Consider the following 20,307-nt stretch of genomic DNA (forward strand, 5'->3'; position numbering starts at 1 on the left):
TCTTGTGCAGTGGCAAACAAAATGAAGGCCAGGCTGCATTGATCTGCTGCAGCCAAAGTAGACAATTCACAGCCACTACAATGCAATCCTGGCACGTGTTTCCTTGTTCCATTGAAATTATTTAAGACGATTTCACGATCAGTATGGATCATGGCACAGATCACCCGGCAATTATTCTACACTGGAAAATAACTTTAAACAAACTGCAATATAATATCAACAAGAGCTGATGGGTGAGATAAGCTTTTCTGTCCCAACAAATATTATATCCCCTTACATGGGAAAGTGATTTCATCTCTGGAGGGATATCCCATTGTTTTGTGCATGTCACCTAAATAGACATAAAAAAAAAATTAGAAAGATAGATTAATATGAAATATATCACTCCACAAATATGTAAGTTAAAACAACTTCTACAAGTTGTAAAAAAAATAACAAATATAGATGTGAATGCACGATATATAGATATTTTTAATTTAATTTATTCTTTTGGTTGCAACTTGTAGAAGTCAAATTTGATATTGCATGTTTGTGAAGTGATATATGCCATATCAATCTATGGTATCAAACTTTTTTAGATTTTTTTGATAACTAATTAGATAAAATGCAAATAATAAGAGGCAAATAATGGGAGGATATTCTCTCGAAGGATAAAAATCCATAGTTACGTACTCAAAGTTTTAGAAGAAATTGTGTGGTGTTGTCCTCCATCTACACCTCATGCTAACGATTTGCGTGTACCGTGTAATCAAAAAAAAAAATCGCAGAGCTCGCTCCAGGCTATTTAAATACTTAATGAGTAGAGTTCATTCGTGTCAGTGAAGCAAACACACACTCACACAGTCACAGACACATCCAGCTAAGCTAGCTACCATGGTGCACCCAGCTCAGGGCCAGATGGTGCAAGACCTCGCCGCCGCCGGTGAGCTCGGGGCGCCGCCGAGCAGGTACGTGCTGAGGGAGAAGGACCGCCCGGTGGCGGCGACCGGCGCCGTGCAGGCGGCGGAGCGGGAGCTCGCCGCCATCCCCACCATAGACGTGAGCCGACTGGCCGCCGAGAGCGGGGACGACGGCGGCGAGGCGGCCAAGCTCCGGTCGGCGCTCCAGTCATGGGGGCTCTTCGCGGTGACCGGCCACGGCATGCCGGAGCCGTTCCTCGACGAGATCCTCGCCGCGACGCGGGAGTTCTTCCACCTCCCGCCGGAGGAGAAGGAGAGGTACAGCAACGTGGTCGCCGCCGACGACGGCGGCGGCGGCGGCGAGAGGTTCCAGCCCGAGGGCTACGGCATCGACCGCGTGGACACCGACGAGCAGATCCTCGATTGGTGCGACCGGCTCTACCTCCAGGTGCAGCCGGAGGAGGAGCGGCGGCTGGAGTTCTGGCCGGAGCACCCGGCGGCGCTCCGGGGACTCCTGGAGGAGTACACGCGGCGGAGCGAGCGGGTGTTCCGGCGCGTGCTCGCCGCGACGGCGAGGTCGCTGGGGTTCGAGGAGGAGTTCTTCGCCGACAAGGTCGGAGAGAAGGTGGCGACGTACGCGCGGTTCACCTACTACCCGCCATGCCCGCGGCCGGAGCTCGTGTACGGCCTCAAGCCCCACACGGACAACTCCGTCCTCACCGTCCTCCTCCTCGACAAGCACGTTGGCGGCCTCCAGCTGCTCAAGGACGGCCGCTGGCTCGACATTCCCGTCCTCACCAACGAGCTCCTCGTCGTCGCCGGCGACGAGATTGAGGTAATAGTTATAAAAAGTTCATAAAATCTGGTAAGATAGATTTTGATAATAATAATACATAAGAGTGATATTATAAAGGATAATTAGTAATACATAAGAGTGCTTTCTAGTGGTGGTATTATACCATCAGTATTATAAAGGATAATTAGTAATTTACTATTATAATGATTAGAAGTTACTTTGTCATTTATGTTTTTCCTGGCTAAATCGATATATGATCATTTATTGTGTTGGCATCGCTCATATTTCATCGAAAAAGCCAAAAAAAGAGAAGAAAAAAAAAGTTTAGTCACTGCTAAATAACGATTATGCCCTCGCATCTATTTTTTCTAATACTCCTCCACGTTTCTACTACCGCTAACTAGGGTGGGTATAAATAGATCTGAGCTCTTCAATCAAATGAAATTAACACTTTAAATTGATTTCTACTACCAGTAGATAGCACTACAGTGAGGCTCCATGCGTAAACATGGAAGTTTAAATTCGATCTACATTTACTAGCTGATTTTATTATTTCTCTTTTCTTTTCTAGTTCTAGATTAAATTTAGTCTTTCTATAAATTTATGTCATCCCATTTGATATTACTATTTTCTTAATTTTTTATATCTATTTGAGTTAAAAAAAAGATCTGCTTGAATAAAAATTTAAGTTGTTTGCATTGCTTGGTGTTGCAGATCATGAGCAATGGGGTGTTCATGGCGCCGGTGCACAGGGTGGTGACGAGCGAGAGGGAGAGGATGTCGGTGGTGATGTTCTACCAGCCGGAGCCGCACAAGGAGCTGGCGCCGTCGGAGGAGCTCGTCGGCGAGGAGCGGCCGGCGATGTACAAGAAGCTCAAGGCGAAGGCCTTCGGCGACGGCTTCTGGGACGCGTTCGCCGCCGGCGAGCGCACCATCGACTTCCTCAAGGTCAAGGTCGAGCACCAGCAGCAGCAGCCGGAGGAGGCGGCCGTCTCCACCAGCGCTTGATGTGTGGAAGAATCTAGCTAATTAATCGCGTGTCCTGCATGCTTAATCTAAAAAATTATGTGGAATAGATAGATGTTCAGGTTGGTGTTTACTGGAGTAGGGTGGTTGAGACGTACGTGAGTCTAATAATCTATCAATAATGTGCTGTATCGACTGTGTTGATGTTGAAAATAAAGTTCACTTTGGTATGAAAATTATATCTTTTACGATCTCCACATAAGGGGAAATTAAATCAGTTTACAACCAAAGTAATTATTATTATTATTATTTTTTTGCTTGCTCAGAGGATGCTGATCACATCGTTTTCACTAGATTGGAGAGCCCCTTCCTCTTCATTTCAAGAGTTTTTTGAAGAGTTTGTTGGGATGCCATGACATAAATCTAGTATACTTTGGCTTACCGGGAATGACATGATTTTCAAGAAGAAAATCCCTTCTACGTCTCTTACGCTGATTTTTTAAGTGATTTTCTTTTTAAGATAGTGGCGTAGACTAAGGAAGGCGCCAAGGAACCAGTTGGAGCAGCTGAAAGAGAAGATTATGGCTGTTGCGCAGTTGCTGAGATTTGGTGTGGGATGATATTAGAGATGGCAATGGTGATCCGATCACCGATTCCCCACGGTGGTGACACGATCACCGATTCCTCATAGTGAATTCACACATTAAGAGATGGTGGTTGATATCTACCATCCACGGGGAATCCAATGGTACAAAACTCATCACCATTGAGGATGGCGGGGGTGGGGACGGTGCACCACTCCCCGTCCTCCTCCCCGTCCCCTGCGGTGACCCGCGTGTATTGTAGTTAAGGACCTATTTTGGACTTTATGAGTTCTTTTGGCCTATAAAATTGAAGCCCAATAAATATATATATATATATATATATGTGTGTGTGTAACTTCTAACCCTAGTCAACAATCTTCCCCATCTCTACTGCTACTGCACCGTTTCTCTCCCTTGCTGGCTACTTTCTATGGCTTCTATGTTCCCCATAAGCTCCGACAACGACGTAGCAAGGTGAGAACATGCAGTGTACAAAACTCATCACCATCGAGGATGGCGGGGGTGGGGACGGTGCACCACTCCCCGTCCCCGTCCCCGTCCCCCGCGGTGACCCGCGTGCATTGTAGTTAAGGACCTATTTTGGACTTTATGAGTTCTTTTGGCCTATAAAATCGAAGCCCAATAACCATATATATATATATATATATATATATATATATATATATATATATATATATATATATATATATATATATATATATATATATATATATATATATATATATATATATATAACTTCTAACCCTAGTCAACAACCTTCCCCATCTCTGCTGCTACCGCACCGTTTCTCTCCCTTGCTGGCTACTTTCTATGGCTTCTATGTTCCCCATAAGCTCCGACAACGACGTAGCAAGGTGAGAACATGCGGTGACGGAGATAACCGTGGGGGATAAATTCATTGCATAGTGACAGGGATGGACAAAATGTTGCCCATCGTGGTTGGCGGGGGCGAGGACGGTGAAATTTTTTCACCGCGAGGACAGGGACGCAGATGTGACCCCTGACGGTAAATTCCCTGTTGCCATCTCTAGATGATATGTTGCCCTGGCTCTGATGGCTTTGTTACTTTTGTTTTGGCCTGCGTGCCATCTCTGTTTTCAACTATAAAAAGCTGATGTAAGTAAAACTACTTCTCCTGATTTTGCGCTGCTGTTGAACTGGGTAACCCTTAGTGATATAAAACTTCTAGCTTTCAATATAAGCTGGGCCGTTGGCCTTCTGTCTAAAAAACAATATTTTTTGCTTTGCATATCATCAAAACATTTCTAAATATATGTCATAATACGAAAATATGAAAAACCTGAAGTTTATATGAAAAGTCTCACGAAGAAGGTATAAATTTGGTTATAGTACTGTTTGTAACTGAATTTGTTACTGTTTTTCTCGTTGTGTAGATCAACTGTATCAATGCTGTACTGTAATACTCCATCCGTTTCAAAATATTTGACACCGTTGACTTTTTAGCACATGTTTGAGCGTTCGTCTTATTAAAAAAAATTATGAAATATATAAAACTATATGTGTACATGAAAGTATATTTAACAATGAATCAAATGATATGAAAAGAATAAATAATTACTTAGATTTTTTGAATAAGACGAATGGTCAAACACGTACTAAAAAGACAACGGTGTCAAACATTTTGAGTGGTATTTGAGGAGCAAAAGCAAAATATCGCACGCACGTGCACTTGAGCCCTCAAAATAATTATAATATAAAAAGTCCAGCACGATCTAATCATGCATTCATGCTATTTTTGGCTAAGCTAAATTCCAAATTTGATGTGAAAACCATATCTTTGGTTTTTATAGTAGGGAAACTATTCTAAACTAGTTGGGTGCCCGTGCCTTGCGACGGGAAAACAATATGCATCAATTTCAAATCACCAGGTAAAATGATGTTATATAAGCATTAAGTATAATTTGATTGCAACAGAAAACCTTGATATAAAAAAAACAATAACTATGTCCATTCTTCATATATTTTTTCATACATTACCAACGAGAACACAAAAGTTTCAGAAAGACAATGTTGTATCGACATTGTAAGTTGCTGCAAAGAAGTTTCTGAACAAAAAAAATCTGCCTTACTTTGTTTCTTATACAGCTCGATCTGGTTTGACAGAAGAAAAATACAAAATGTAAATTTGTGAGAAACTGAACATCATTTGATTACATTGAATATTGGACCATCACCAATATTCAGGATTCACAGTCCTACGTCATCCATTCTTCCACAGCTCGCATCCCTGCAGCTCACAGCGCCAGCCCACTCGAGCAAACTGTGTGCCTCGCCGTGCAGCCCACACCACGCACTTGCTGCCTGTTCCTCGTGAGCTTGTCACGCGTCGCCGGCTCTCCCTTACTTAGCCAGTTGTTGATAACTGCAGCGAATGCTGTGAGCTGATGCTAAGCACAAGTATAATAGGATGAAATCCACTCTCTTTTGTTAGCCCCTACCATAGAAAAAGAGAACAAAGATATCACATCTCATATGAATCGATTATAAACTTAAAAAGATGCTAAACTTTGGTGACAATCTCCAGATAATCCATACCCTAGTCTTCAGAAATATAAAGAACTAACACTCACTACTTAGATGCAATACAACAAATAGGTTGAATGCAAAACATGAAGCTATTCAACTTACACTCAATACTATGCTGAACGCCTAGCTGAGCACATTGTCTCCTACACTGTTCACTGCCACCAGGATATGCTCGAAACAGATCAATACTATTGTTTAGGATAATAAAGTTGGATAGTCATGCCATCTATGAAGTTCAAGGCAGCCTACTGATCAAGAAAACCTTAACTTTCTAAGTTCTAAACCTTCACAAGTTAATGGCACAAAAAAAATAAACTTTAACTATATGTGAAAGAAGGTAAATGCTGGAAGAATAATAGATCCTATTTCCTTAGGATTGAAAGATATATTACATCCAAATAAAGTCACCAAAATACTATTGTGTATGTATTTGTTTATCCACATCTCATATGCTTTCTTGCTCTGGCATGAAAAGAACGAGAAAAGGTTTGACAAACTGAAATTTGCACCCAAAAAAAAAACTGGATTCGACAATTGGCATAACATAGTAATTCCTGATCCATATGTTCCATGAAATCAAACTGAATACAGAAGTATTTTTATGCAATAAAAGATCTGTATCAAATCTGGAGCTCAGTTCTTTATTAGGTACAGAGGGCATCACCTTAAGCCACAGTCCGCTTGGCTGCTCCTTGATCAATACTGTGGCTATGGCTTAAGAAGTGCCAAAGGCATGTAGTGCCCAAAATCCATCTAATGCTCAGCTGCTCGGTCTCTCAACTGATTTGCCTAGCTTTCCCTGCACTTCTACAACTTCTACACCGTCACTTCCTTGCCATGAAGGAACAGTCTGTAAATACAAACTATGAATGTGTCAGGAATTCAATCTGTAGTAATCCGTTGTGAGCATATAAAAGAGAGAAATTTCATCTTGAATAAAACTAAAACAGTAAGGGTACCAGGAATCCTAAAATCTAAAAATAAAAGAGGAAACATCTTGAGCAGAAATCGAGTAAACATAAGATACACAGCCATAGGGCCTCTAGATTCCAAAGCTGTCTGTAGGAGGCTAGGAGCTAACACACAAGAAAATAAAAAGAAAGGGAAAATAGTGATGCTACCTTGGAGATGGAGGTTGGGGAAGATTGGCCGAGGGAAAGCCAGACCTGTGTTGTCAGCGAGCGGGAGAAAACTTAATCAGCATCTTCAGTCCATGGGAACCGTAAGTGCTGCTAGCTTAATGGATCACCAAAAAACAGCTTTATTAACCATCAGGAAGGTTTAAAGCTGTTGTCGAAACGACAACCGCATACGTCGAAGGACGTGGTTACTCAACTGTGTTGGAAAAGCAATAAATGTATTGATTGATAAAATTTTTTGGAGATTCCCCCGTTACATGGCCCTAGGGGTCTATTTATAGCCTCATTACAGGATATCAGCTGTTAGGGTTTAGGTTTACAGGGGATTTTACATGGTTGCCCTTATGAGAGGGACGTTTACATGGGTACATAGTGTCATTTGCATATATGGGCCTTTAATGGGCCGATAGGCTGGGCCTGGTCTAGGGCGAAAGAGCCTTAAAGGTCGGGGGTGGCCTACCGGGCCTCCTTGATGCCGAACTCGTCATGGCGAAGTCTTTGTAGTTCGCCGTATGCCCTTCGCCCAAGATACCTTCGCCCGAGACGCCTTTACTTGCGGAGTACCGACGCGGGTTTCCAGCCTTCGCCACCTTCGCTTATGGCTTTCGCCATGGGGCTTCGCCCGGATGGTCTTGGCGTCTTTGGCTTGAATCCTTGCTTGTACCGTGGTTTCGGCAGGTCTGGCCGAAGGTGCTTCATGGCATGCCGCCAACAAAAACAAAATGTTTTTACTCCATCTACCAAAAGCAGAGGATGGTGGAAACAACAAAATGTTTTTACTCCATCTAGCTTTGATGGCTAAATCTCGCACTTGAGAGCAACAAGTGATTTGTTGTAATAACCAGGACAATACATACTATATTGTTTTAAATAAAAGAGTCCAAAATGGAGTCTGTTTGGCAATGGAAAACGAGCAGACATGTTTACAACAATTTCATTTTCTCATAATATTTTTTTGAAGGACATTTTCTGATAATTTAGAAACATATAAGGCTTCATGGCATTTTCTGATAATACCAAATTGGGCAATCTAAAAGATCAACACAGACAGTATATAGTGAAGAAGAATTGCAGATCATCAACCATATCCTGTATTTGTAGTTCTAGATACAACATACTGAAACACTGAATAAGTACAAACTTCTTCCTTTCTTAGCCTGAAGGGAATGAAAACAAAAAATATCCAAAACCTGAATCCCCAACCATCACAAGACAAATCAATTATTCCATACCCCAAAATCATAGGTGATGTAGCAGACATCGACGGGACCAATATCATAGCTAATGTATCAGAGGCAGCCATCGACAGGAGCAATGAGAGAGCCTCTCCAGGCGTCGACGCCGGGTGGGACGGCTGATCGCAGAGGAGACGGGCAAGACGCGATGGCGGAGGTGGCCAGGGCGCTTCGATGACCGGCAGCGTGGAGGCATCCATCCATTCGTTCCGGGGGCGACCGGGCAAAAGGTGGGGAGACGTGCATAAAGGTGCGTCGATAGGAGGGAGTGGTGTGTGGGAAGGGGAGGGGGTTCCGGGGAGGGGATTTGCGCTGTGGAGGTGGAGCGATGACGAGGGATCGACGGTGAGCGGCGGAGGATGGGCGCCTGGGGTTGTGGCGGCGTCGGGGGACGGAGGTCGTGACGCTTGGCGAGGCGGCGCCGGTGTGGCATGCGCTTGGCGGAGGCGCAAGAGGGCGAGCTGGCGAGGGGATTGGGGATGGAGGCAAGGAGGGATTGGCCGACGTCTGATCCCGATGGTGAGGAGACGCGACGATGACGGCGGCAGTGAAGGCAATGCAAGAGGGAAAGGGAGGAAGAGAGGAGGAGATTAGGTTGGGCTGCAGCTGCGGAGCGACGGGGGCTGACGGAGGAGCGTTGGATGTGCGGGAGGATCCTAGAAAAAACGTGAGCCGTTGGATTGTGCAGGACTCACCACCACCACCACGCTTTTTTTAAAGTAATATAAAGATTCTCGAGGAACGTCCTCTTGTTGTTTATATTATCATTTAAATTATTATGAATTTTTTTTAAAAAAAACTCAACAAGATCAAACATGCAAGATCAAATATAACTTTTAAACGTTACAAAAAAAAAATAAATTTAACTGCGCATGTACGTTAACTAGTTGTAATTTAATTTGTTATTTTCGTTACGACTTGTAGATTGAACGATATATCACATGTTATTTTTTTATAACTATTTGAGTGGTATATGCAAATAACGAGGAGATATCTCCTCGAGAGTTTTAAATCACTCTTATGATAGTATATATGATTAATATATAAGAGAATCGTCTTTCAGATGAGCCAGGGATGCAATGGATTGGGATCCTCTAACTTATGTCTGACATGTGACTAGTAAGCGGGAAGTAAGTTAGGCTGCAATACTGACGCGTCGCGGGCGTACGTCTTCGTCCGGCGAGCCGCCGTGTGTCCGTCCATCGCCATCTCTTGATCTCCCTTATCTGCATCATCGCGAGATATCGTTGTGGATTGGATGCATACAAACGCCTCATTATTGATGTTGCAACTGCTCCTGTTTGTCCCTTTGCAGAGATCCGATAAGGCGAAATCAATCAATTAATGGTGATGGATCGATCTTTACTCGAGATGGAGAGCTTCCGCTTTGGATCGAGCTCACCGGAGCCGGTGAAGAACGGTGAGATTTATTGGGATTAGTACTGTGGCAATGTTGTCGGGATTGATTTTGTGAATCCATCCAGAAAACAAAAGAAAATTCCTATAGAACAACAATCGTCCAATTTTTGAAAACAACACCTAGTACAGTATTAGGGTTCCTTGCATAGAATTTGATTTGAAGAAATAGAAAAGAAACAAGATTGTCATGAACTATACCCACTTTCAAATAAAAAAGAAACCGGATTATCATAGAATTTGATGTGAAGTATGCCACTTCCAAATTAAAAAAAAAAAAGAAGCAAGATTGCCAGGTTCAGTTAATATGCTCCTTCAAGATGTTAAGTTATTCTGGCAATGGCATGATCACAAGCTTAAATTTAAGGGCTTGTGCTGTGCATCATCGTTTGCTCAACTTCCCAAGTTGAAATTGGCATCATGGCATGTAGTATGTTGTGTAACACATTTGTGATACTACACCTCTAGGTACTTATATTTTGAGGACTTTTACGGTACAATATATTGCTAGTATATACGCAAGTATATATGATCTAGCGGTGTAGATTGATTTGATTTTTTAGTTAATTAGATTACAGTATAAAGTTTGAAAGGGTAATTTTGTCTTTTCTTCATTATTATATCATCAAATCGTGCTATCGTCACGTGTTTCGTCATCAAATGGCGCTCAGGATGCTCCTCCCCTAGTGCACAATAAGATCCAGGACCAGGTACTCCCAATTAGATTCAATCTGAACCAAAAGGTACTAAAGTGTTATTTTATTTTCTATCAAATTCTTAATATGCCTTTCTATATATTGCCAGTATATACTAGTACATTGTACCGTAAAAGTTCTCTATATTTTTTTGCTGGTCGGCAAAACTATGCCATCCAAACTATTAAAAGTATGCCATCCAAACTATTAAATCTTAGTTATCAATCACTATTGGCAAGTTCCTAGCTCTGCTCCATAAATCTCAAACTGCCTCTCTTTTTTTAAAAAAAAAAGTCAATATTTTGGTTGCAACTTTCTTCATTAGGTATAAATTGTTTTCATTACATGGCCACTTGTGCAACAATTGCAGTCTTGTGCTCTTATTCATACATATGGTCTCAGACTCATATAACTTCTCCATATCAACCCAACATTGCACAACCTAAGTCCTGAGACACCTAATTAAGCTACATTCATATAGAAGAGAGCATGGAGGGAGTGAGATCAACACAACTTGTGCAGGAGTTTACCGGCATGGGCAGAAAAGCTGTGCCAAGGCAGTATGTTGTGCAACGAGAAGACCATCTGGCCATTGCAGCCACCGCAGCAATCCCCATTGTTGACCTTGGTCGCCTGTCCCAACCAGATGACAATAGAGATGAGGTGGTGAAACTCCAGCAGGCGATGGAGACCTGGGGCCTTTTTCTGGTAACAATAAATTTTTTTGAGAGAGATTTGCTCCGGTCTAACAAAAAGTACCTTGAGGTAACGGCACCTCACGGTACTAAATCGTTTCCGATCGTTGGATCTAACTAGATAGGATGGGCATTGTTAGATCCAACGATCGAAAACGATTTGATACCGTGAGGTACCGGTACCTCGAGCTACTTTTTGCTGGACCGGAGTAAATATCTTTTGAGAGATTTGGCTTGTTCAACTTTCTTGGCTTCTGTAAATAACATGATGTGGTGGCTTATGTTGCGTATGTGCAACTGTGTTCTCAGGTAACTAACCATGGCATAGAAGGTGCTCTGATGGATGACATGATGAATGTGTCGAGAGAGTTTTTTCACCAACCTCTTGAAGAGAAGCAAAAATACACCAACTTAATTGACGGCAAGCATTTCCAGCCAGAAGGGTATGGAAATGACCAGGTGAAATATGATACCCAAATCCTAGATTGGTTGGATCGATTGTATCTGAAAGTAGATCCAGCAGACGAGAGAAATCTTTCCGTTTGGCCCAAGCATCCTGAATCTTTCAGGTAATATCACAAACACACTGTCAGTGATGTTGTACATTTTTTTATAGCGACAGTAAAATTTATAGTTGCAATGTGTCACAAAAATTTAGTACTCCCTCCGTCCCAAAATTTATAGTTCAAATTATGCCAATAAAACACTTTCGCCAGTACCAATACATAATATGAATTGACTCTTATGTAGGGATGTTCTGGATGAGTTTATCATAAAATGTGATGGAGTTAAAAACAGTCTCCTTCCATCAATGGCAAAGCTCTTGAAACTCGACGAGGATTACTTTGTCAGACAATTCTCTGACAGGCCTACCACTGTTGCTCGATTCAACTACTACCCTCAGTGTCCAAGGCCTGATCTTGTCTATGGCATCAAGCCTTATTCTGGTGCAACCATTCTTACAATTCTTATGGTTGATAACGACGTTGGTGGGCTACAAGTTCTTAAAGGTGGTGTCTGGTATGATGTCCCAACTAAACCTCACACCTTGCTGATCAACTTAGGCGATCACATGGAGGTAAATATATCTGTCCACGAATGGTGCTTTTCTTGTCACCATTGCATCATTCTGTCTTAGCTCTTGCTAAAACTCACTGTCTCACTGTGAGCTTCCCCCTTTTTTGTGTGTGGGTGAACTTACTGTGAACTTGTCTGTACCAGTCTGTTCAAGTTGTGCCATGAAGAATCTCCAAGTTCTTGATTCACTGAACCACACGTTCTTTTTTGCACAGATAATGAGCAATGGGATTTTTAAGAGCCCGGTGCATAGGGTTATAACAAATCCTGAAAAGGAGAGGATATCAGTTGTGATGTTTTATTTGCTGAATCTTGAGAAAGAGATTGAGCTAGCACTTGAGCTGATCGATGAGAAGCACCCGGCAAGATACAAGAAGGTGAAGATTATGGACTACCTTGCAGGGCTCTTTGAACATTTCTTGCAAGGGACAAGAGTCATCGACACAGTGAAGATCTGAGTCACACCTTCTCATACTCATTATGCCAGTCAGAATAAATATCGTCATTGTGATCTATGCTCTGCAGAGTTTAATGTTTATTAGAAAATAAAATTACTAGTATGAGTCACATGGTATCATACTCATGTAATTATGTCATCCAGATCTGTAGCGTTTATCAGAAAAGAAAATTATTATTGTGAGGTTTCATTTTGTGTTTGCTGAGGATGAATGATGAGTTGTATACTTGTACTATTTCTCCAAACAGTTTGACGAGCTGTGCAAGGCAGCAAGAAAGTGAAGGCAAGAATCATTTAGCTGAGCCTTGTGAATTCTAGTACTTCAGCTGGACCATCTAAAAGGCAAGGATAATCATTTGACAGCTTCAGAGTTTTTCGAATTTTCCCTTAATCTACACATCTTGATCTTTTTTTCTTTTAGAAAATAATGCATCTTTATCTTCTTTTATTATGTTTGATCTTTTCTTTTGTTCGATAGGATTTGTGTTCTGTCCATTGATATGAGTGACTAATTGACTTTGTGTTGATTTCGAGCAGAATAGCAGCTCTGTCCAGGTTAGGCCTTGCTTAGTTGGGGAAAAGTTTTGGGTTTGGTTGTCACATCGGATATACGGACACACATTTGAAGTATCAAACGTAGTCTAATAACAAAACAAATTACAGATTCTGCCAGAAAACTGTGAGATGAATTAATTATTAAGCATAATTAATCCATCATTAGCAAATGTTTAGAAAACTGTGAGATGAATTAATTATTAAGCATAATTAATCCATCATTAGCAAATGTTTACTGTAGCACCACATTATCAAATCACGGCGCAATTAAGCTTAAAAGATTCATCTCGTAATTTACACGCAAACTGTGTAATTGGTTTTTTTTCCACATTTAATACTCCATGCATATGTCCAAACATTCGATGTGATGGGTGAAAAGTTTTTGTTTTGGGAACTAAACAAGGCCTTACTACTCCAGCTTTTGGTTTCGCTGCCACTCGGGGCGCTTGCCGTCGTCGCCTGCTCCGTTGTCGCCTTCTCTTTCAAGGAAGCGTTGCCCTTGTGGTTGACAAGTGTGCCGATAACGTCCCATCAGGGGTAGGGCCTGCAAAAAATTCAGATTACCACTTCTTCGAACATTGTCATGAGAAGACGTAAGGGTAGTCTGAGATCACTTATGTTGATGGCGACATCTTTGTCTTGGGAGGGGGGAGATGAGGGGGAATAGGGGTGAGGAGAGTCTCAACGGCTGGAGGGGTGTCGATCAACATGTGACCTATTCGCGAGCCATCGCGTTGTCGTCCAGCTCTGTGAAACAAAAAACATCAAGTAGGGACACATGAGAATCTGGAGGGTTACGAGAACGTATACCCCGAACCGAGATTTGTGTCTCATCGTCTACTCCCGAGTACTCGTACACGGGGTGAGTGCGAGCTTGAAGTGGTTGAACATGACGACATATGAAGTCTTTAGCGACTTCATACCCCGACAACCCCTTTCCTCGGAGTTCAAGGATTTTGTCTACAAAGAATTTGAAGGAGGGGGGGGGGGGGTCAAAGAAGGTTTTGACGTCCACGAGGGGGTCTTTTCAAGCTTCTCACTCAGGATGTCAAGGCTAGGAGAGCAGTGTTCTACGTGGAGATAGAACCATTTCGACCTCCACGAGCCTCATGAGGAGTGGCAGTTGAAGGGGATGTATTCCACCCTCATACCATCTCGGAGACAAAAACTACAATAGCCGGAGATTCTACGAGCTCTGTCCACCGAAGCTCATAGAAATGCCTAAACAGATCTAAGAAAGGTTGTACCCCAAGGTACGCCTTGCAAAGATGGACGAAGGTGCTAAGGAAAGCAATAGAGTTCAGGTTAAGGTGTAGTAGGTGGATACCGTAAAAGTTCAAAATAAAGAGAAATTCGAAAGGAGGAGGCAAAAATCGCACTGAACAAAGCCCTCAAGACTAACGATTTGTCCTAAGGTAGGATTAGGGTCGGTACCTCCTTCCAATCTATCCAGGTTTTTCTTCCCTAGCAAAGATCCTTCGATCTGCATCTTCTTCATGTCTACGACGTTGACGGTGGTTTCTCCCAAATCCGTTTGATTGATGAGGATGGGAGAAGATGCAAGGGTTAGGGTTTCTTTGGACGGGTGGAGTTACAAGAGCTCAAGAACATACGAAGATGGAAAAGTTTGGGCAAACGGAATCCAAATGGTTTTCGCAATCAGAATTTATAGGTCACATCCGGCGGTTTGTGTTTCGAGGAAGAGAGAGAAGTTGTCGGTGTGATTTTCGCGGTCAGTTTATGGTAGTTCTTTTTTACTTCAATTCAAATTCATAATGGGTCCTTTCTTTGTGAAGGTGTTGTCGCATACTCGATACCTTCTCATTGGAATGAGAACGGTTAGATGAGCACGACATCATTTGTTCATAAACTTCGTCTCAAAAGCATAGTGAGTTCATTTGTATTGAAGTCGGAGTTACGGATAAGGCATACCTCCTATCCTTGGGGTTACGTAGTGTACAAATACAGCATACTCTCAAGTACTCCCTCTATCCCATAATATAAGGGATTTTGACTTTTTGCTTGTACTATTTGACCACTCGTCTTATTCAAAAAATTTGTGCAAATATAAAAAATAAAAAGTTGTGTTCAAAGTTCTTTGGATAATAAAGTAAGTCACAAATAAAATAAATAATAATTTCAAAAATTTTTGAATAAGACGAATGGTCTAACAGTACAAGTGTAATGTCAAAATCTCTTATATTGTGGGACGGATGGAGTATATTGTAAGGTTATCTTAATCATAAGGAATTTGGCTAAAGTACAAGGAAATTGTTCCCCCGAACAGAAGGTTCCTATTCATAAGGGATACAGACTTTGTGGTCTCGTACATGTAAAGTCCTCTCCGAGTTCTACTTGGAGGCCAAGGCACTTAGGGGTATAAATACAAGGCCTTAGGGGTACGGGATCATCGAATCATAACCTTACCACCAGCCATAGCGGAAGCAATCAGAGGACTCAAAGCCAAGCCGCCAGTTGATCTCGTTGAGTCAATCTCAACAAAGGTCTAATCGGTACTTGTCGGTTCTAGCGTTCTGTACTGTAATCTTTGTGGTTTACTTTATAATCCCATATAATTTGGATTATGGCTATTCTTATGAGGGTCTGAACCAGTATAATCTTTGTCTTATGCGTGATTGATGTCGTATCAAGTAGATCCTTGCTCCAACGTACCCTAATACCCTCATAAAATGTCTGCGGGTATCACTTGTCGACAATTTAGTTATAGTACTATTTGTAGCTGAATTTGTTATTCTGTTTCTCGTTGTGTGTAGGTCAACTATATCAATGTTGTATTGTATAATATATTTTTAGAATTTTTTATAATTAATTGAGTGGTATTTGAGGAGCAAAAGCAAAATATCGCACGCACGTGCACTTGTGTTCTCAAAATAATTATTCCTTTAAAAAAAATCCAGCTCGATCTAATCATGCATGCCATTTTTGGCCGGCTAAGCTAAATTCCACATTTGATGTGAAAGCCATATCTTTTGTTCTTGTATGACTAATACCATATGGAATATAAGAGAATCGTGCCGAGCTAGCCTTCCAGATGAGGAGGGGCTGCAATACTGACGCGTCGCCGGCGTACGTCCTCGTCCGGCGAGCCGCCGTGTCCGTCCACCAGTGCGCCGCCGCCGCCACTCTTCGTTGTGAAGGATCACAATCTATGCATCGCTATCGATCGATCTCTCTCGATCTCCCTTATCTGCATCATCGATAGAGATATTATCGTTGTGGATTGGATGCGTACAAACGCCTCATTATTGATGTTTGCAACTTCTTCTGTTTGTCCCTTTGCAGGGCAGAGAAATCCATCGATCAAAATATCAAATGGTCATGAAATCTTACTCGAGATGGAAAGTTTCAGGTTTGGTTGGATCAAAAGCTCATCTGAGCCGCAAAAGAGCATGTAATTTAGTGGTTACAAGAGTCTCAGTAGCACCTTAGTTTTTGGGCTCGACTCTCTATGGGAGCGGTAGGCGACGTACCCGTCGACAGCGAGGTATCTGTAGTGCCTTCGACACTTCGTCAATCTCAGGTTGGATTTGCCGGAAAAAAAAGAAAAAGCTCACCGGAGTCCGGAGCTGGTGAAGAACGGGGAGATCGAACTGAAAAGTGAAAAAGGCCTGTTTTGATCATGGGCCATTCTTTCCAAGGCCGCCATTGACGGCCCGGAAGGCCCATCTAAGCCCACTCGCAAGCCCACCACTTATTGGGCTCTCGCGGGCTCGCGGCGGCGGCAGTTGGGCCGCGCGACGGCAATGAGGAGCATCGTCGGAGATGGAGGTCGGGTCGGGGGGCTTCGGCGGCGGCGGCAGGTGGTGGCCGTGTGGGACTATGGCGGCGGCGGCGGCGGCGGTGGCGAGCAACCGGTTCCATTTCGCGGCAATGGCGGCGGTGACCGGAGGAGGAGGCGCGGTTGCCTCGATCCCATCTTCTTACGCAGATGGGGAATCGGGGAGATAGGTTTGTGCTAAAGCAGCTTCGGTTAAATTTTTTTTGTTCTTTGAAAAGTTTGGGGGAAATTTATTTGGGATTAGTACTGTGCGAATGTGCAATGTTTTCAGGATTGATTTTGTGCAATCCAAAAAACAGGAAGAAAAATCCTGTAGGAACAAGAATCGTTCATTTTTTTTAAAAAAAAAAAACAGCACCCAGTATTAGGGTTCCTTGCATAGAATTTGATATGAACCATGCCACTTTCAAAGTAGTAGAAGATGAACAATATTGCCATGAACTACACCACTTTCAAATAAAAAGAAACAAGATTGTCATGAAGTACACCACTTTCAAATTAAAAAGAAACAAGAGTGTCATAGAATTTGATGTGAAATACGCCACTTACAAATAAAAAAGAAGCGAGATTGCCAGGTTCAGTTAATATGCTCCTTCAAGATGTTAAGTTATTCTGGAAAGGACGTTATCACAAGCTTAAATTTAAGGGCCTGTGCTGTGCATCATCGGTTGCTCAACCTCCCAAGTTGAAGTTGGCATGCTGTATGTTGTGTAACACATGGAGTGGTTTTCTGATTCACATGGTATATTGAATCTTTATTCTTCTAGGTGCTTATATTTTTCATCGTCCGGCAAAAGTATGCCGCCCAAATTAAGACCAAGGAGAGGTTACAAGTAATAAATAAACAAACAAGGTTGCTGTGCCACCAGAAATTAGCCCAACTACCTAAGGATAGAACAAACAGCCTGCCAACTCCAGGCTAGTACACAGCTGCGCTCTAGGTGCTTATATTGAAGTTAGGGAATCAGATGTTGAGCTTGAATTTAAATCTTAATTGTCAGCCACTATTGGGCAGTTCCTAACTCTGCTCCATAAATGTCAAATTGCCTTTTTTTTTTGGTTAATTCAGCAATTTGGTTGCAACTTGCAGCATTTTTTTATACCAGGTATAAATTGTTTTCATTACATGACCACTTGTGCAACAATGGCAGTATTTTTACTCTTTTTTCGTACATGGTCTCAGACTCATATATAGTAACTTCTCCGTATCAACTCAACAGCATTGAACAACCTAAGTCCCGAGACAGTACCTGAGCTACATCCGTATGGAAGGGAGCATGGAGGATGTGAGATCAACACTACTTGTGCAGGAGCTTGCTGGCATGAGAAGCAAAGCTGTGCCAAGACAGTACATTGTGCAACGAGAAGACCAACCGACCATTGCAGCCACTGCATCAGTTCCCATTGTTGACCTTGGTCGCCTGTCCCAACCAGATGGCGATGCCAATGAGGCAGTGAAACTCCGGCAGGCGATGGAGTCTTGGGGCCTTTTCATGGTAATAAGTAGTCACAGTGTACCTTTGATAGATTTTTGTTGAACTGCCTTGGCTTCTGTAAATAACATGATGTCGTGGCTTATGTTCTATATCTGCAATTGTGTTCTAAGGTAACTAACCATGGCATAGAAGATGCTCTGATGGATAACATGATGAATGTGTCAAGAGAGTTTTTTCAACAACCTCTTGGAGAGAAGCAAAAATACACCAACTTGATTGACGGCAAGCATTTCCAGCTAGAAGGGTATGGAAATGACCAGGTGAAATCTGATACCCAAATCCTGGATTGGTTGGATCGATTGTATCTGAAAGTAGATCCAGCAGACGAGAGAAATCTTTCCGTTTGGCCCAAGCATCCTGAATCTTTCAGGTAATATCACAAACACAGTGTCAGAGATGTTTTACGATTTGTTTACGGCGATGGTAAACAACTTATAAGGCCCAGTTTATGGTTGCAACGTGTCACAAAAATTTAGTACTCCCTCTGTCCCAAAATTTATAGTTCAAATTATGTCAATAAAACACTTTCGCCAGTACCAACCCATTATGTGAATTGACTCTTATGTAGGGATGTTCTGGATGAGTTTCTCATAAAATGTGATGGAGTTAAAAACAGTCTCCTTCCATCAATGGCAAAGCTCTTGAAACTCGACGAGGATTACTTTGTCAGACAATTCTCTGACAGGCCTACCACTATTGCTCGATTCAACTACTACCCTCAGTGTCCAAGGCCTGATCTTGTCTATGGCATCAAGCCTCATTCGGATGCAACCATTCTTACAATTCTTATGGTTGATAACGACGTTGATGGGCTACAAGTTCTTAAAGATGGTGTCTGGTATGATGTCCCAACTAAACCCCACACCTTGCTGATCAACTTAGGAGATCACATGGAGGTAAATATATCTGTCCACGAATGCTGTTTTTCTTGTCACCATTGCATCATTCTATCTTAGCTCTTGCTAAAACTCACTGTCTCACTGTGAGCTTCCCCCTTTTTTGTGTGTGGGTGAACTTACTGTGAGCTTGTCTCTACCAGTATGTTCAAGTTGTGCCATGATGCATCTCCAAGTTCTTGATTCACTGAACTACACATTCTTTTTTGTACAGATAATGAGCAATGGGATTTTTAAGAGCTCAGTGCATAGGGTTATGACAAATCCTGAAAAGGAGAGAATATCAGTGGTGTTGTTTTATTTTATGAATCTTGAGAAAGAGATTGAGCCAGCACTTGAGCTGATCGATGAAAGGCACCCGGCAAGATACAAGAGGGTGAAGATTATGGACTACCTTGCAGGGCTCTTTGAACATTTCTTGCAAGGGACAAGAGTGATTGACACAGTGAAGATCTGAGTCACTATGCCAGTTAAAGTAAATAGTGATTGTGATATGTACTCTGTAAAGTTTATCAGAAAAAAAGAATTATTGTAGAGTATGAGTCACATGGTTGCATACTCATGTAATTATGCCATCCAGATCTGTAGCGTTTATCAGAAAAGAAAAATATTATTGTGAGGTTTCATTTTGTGTTTGCTGAGGATGAATGATGAGTTTTGCACTTGTACTACTTCTCCAAACAGTTTGATGAGCTCTGCATGCTAGGTTAAAATTCTAACCTTGTGGAAGATAACTCATTGAAGTACAGTTGGTCAGTGTTATGGGTTGTGACTAATCAACTAACTTTTTTTCTTTGCTTGTTTCTAGATCCTTGGAAAGAAACTGAGCCAGATGCAAGACTGCTAGTACTTGATATTTGAGAAGCATCCACCACTTTGCAAGGCAGCAAGAAAGTGAAGGCAAGAATCATTTAGCTGAGCCTTGTGAATTCTAGTACTTCAGTTGGACCATCTAAAAGGCAAGCATAATCATTTGACAGCTTCAGAGTTTTTCGATTTTTCCCTTGATCTACACATCTTGATCTTTTTTTTTT

General features: G+C 42.1%; 2 protein-coding genes across 4 annotated transcripts; both read left to right on the plus strand.

Annotated features, from left to right (window-relative positions):
• The first annotated feature begins 830 nt into the window (after positions 1-830).
• Positions 831-2,918, plus strand: LOC127777109 (protein SRG1-like). The gene is made up of 2 exons (XM_052303616.1): positions 831-1,734; positions 2,410-2,918. Exons 1-2 carry the CDS (start codon positions 874-876, stop codon positions 2,701-2,703), a joined length of 1,155 nt encoding a protein of 384 aa, XP_052159576.1. The 5' UTR covers positions 831-873; the 3' UTR covers positions 2,704-2,918.
• Positions 2,919-10,826: 7,908 nt separating this feature from the next.
• LOC127777110 (protein SRG1-like) lies at positions 10,827-20,232 on the plus strand. 3 transcript variants are annotated; one of them, XM_052303618.1, is made up of 6 exons: positions 16,831-17,051; positions 18,065-18,377; positions 18,488-18,747; positions 18,946-19,273; positions 19,488-19,979; positions 20,082-20,232. In XM_052303618.1, exons 2-5 carry the CDS (start codon positions 18,147-18,149, stop codon positions 19,728-19,730), a joined length of 1,062 nt encoding a protein of 353 aa, XP_052159578.1. In that variant the 5' UTR covers positions 16,831-17,051; positions 18,065-18,146; the 3' UTR covers positions 19,731-19,979; positions 20,082-20,232. The 3 variants fall into 3 exon arrangements, with proteins under 3 accessions (XP_052159580.1, XP_052159578.1, XP_052159577.1); XM_052303617.1 differs by having other exon boundaries at positions 16,832-17,051; positions 18,102-18,377; XM_052303620.1 differs by lacking the exons at positions 16,831-17,051; positions 18,065-18,377; positions 18,488-18,747 and adding exons at positions 10,827-11,006; positions 11,303-11,562.
• Positions 20,233-20,307: the final 75 nt, after the last annotated feature.

Source organism: Oryza glaberrima, chromosome 6, assembly GCF_000147395.1.
Source record: "Oryza glaberrima chromosome 6, OglaRS2, whole genome shotgun sequence".
Taxonomy (NCBI): domain Eukaryota; kingdom Viridiplantae; phylum Streptophyta; class Magnoliopsida; order Poales; family Poaceae; genus Oryza; species Oryza glaberrima.

Coding starts and splice junctions, on each gene's coding strand:
- LOC127777109 (XM_052303616.1), top strand. CDS start 874: ATGGTGCACCCAGCTCAGGGCCAGATGGTGCAAGACCTCGCCGCCGCC. Junction 1,735..2,409: donor TCGCCGGCGACGAGATTGAG/GTAATAGTTATA, acceptor TTGGTGTTGCAG/ATCATGAGCAATGGGGTGTT.
- LOC127777110 (XM_052303618.1), top strand. CDS start 18,147: ATGGAAGGGAGCATGGAGGATGTGAGATCAACACTACTTGTGCAGGAG. Junction 18,378..18,487: donor AGTCTTGGGGCCTTTTCATG/GTAATAAGTAGT, acceptor TTGTGTTCTAAG/GTAACTAACCATGGCATAGA. Junction 19,274..19,487: donor ACTTAGGAGATCACATGGAG/GTAAATATATCT, acceptor TTTTTTGTACAG/ATAATGAGCAATGGGATTTT.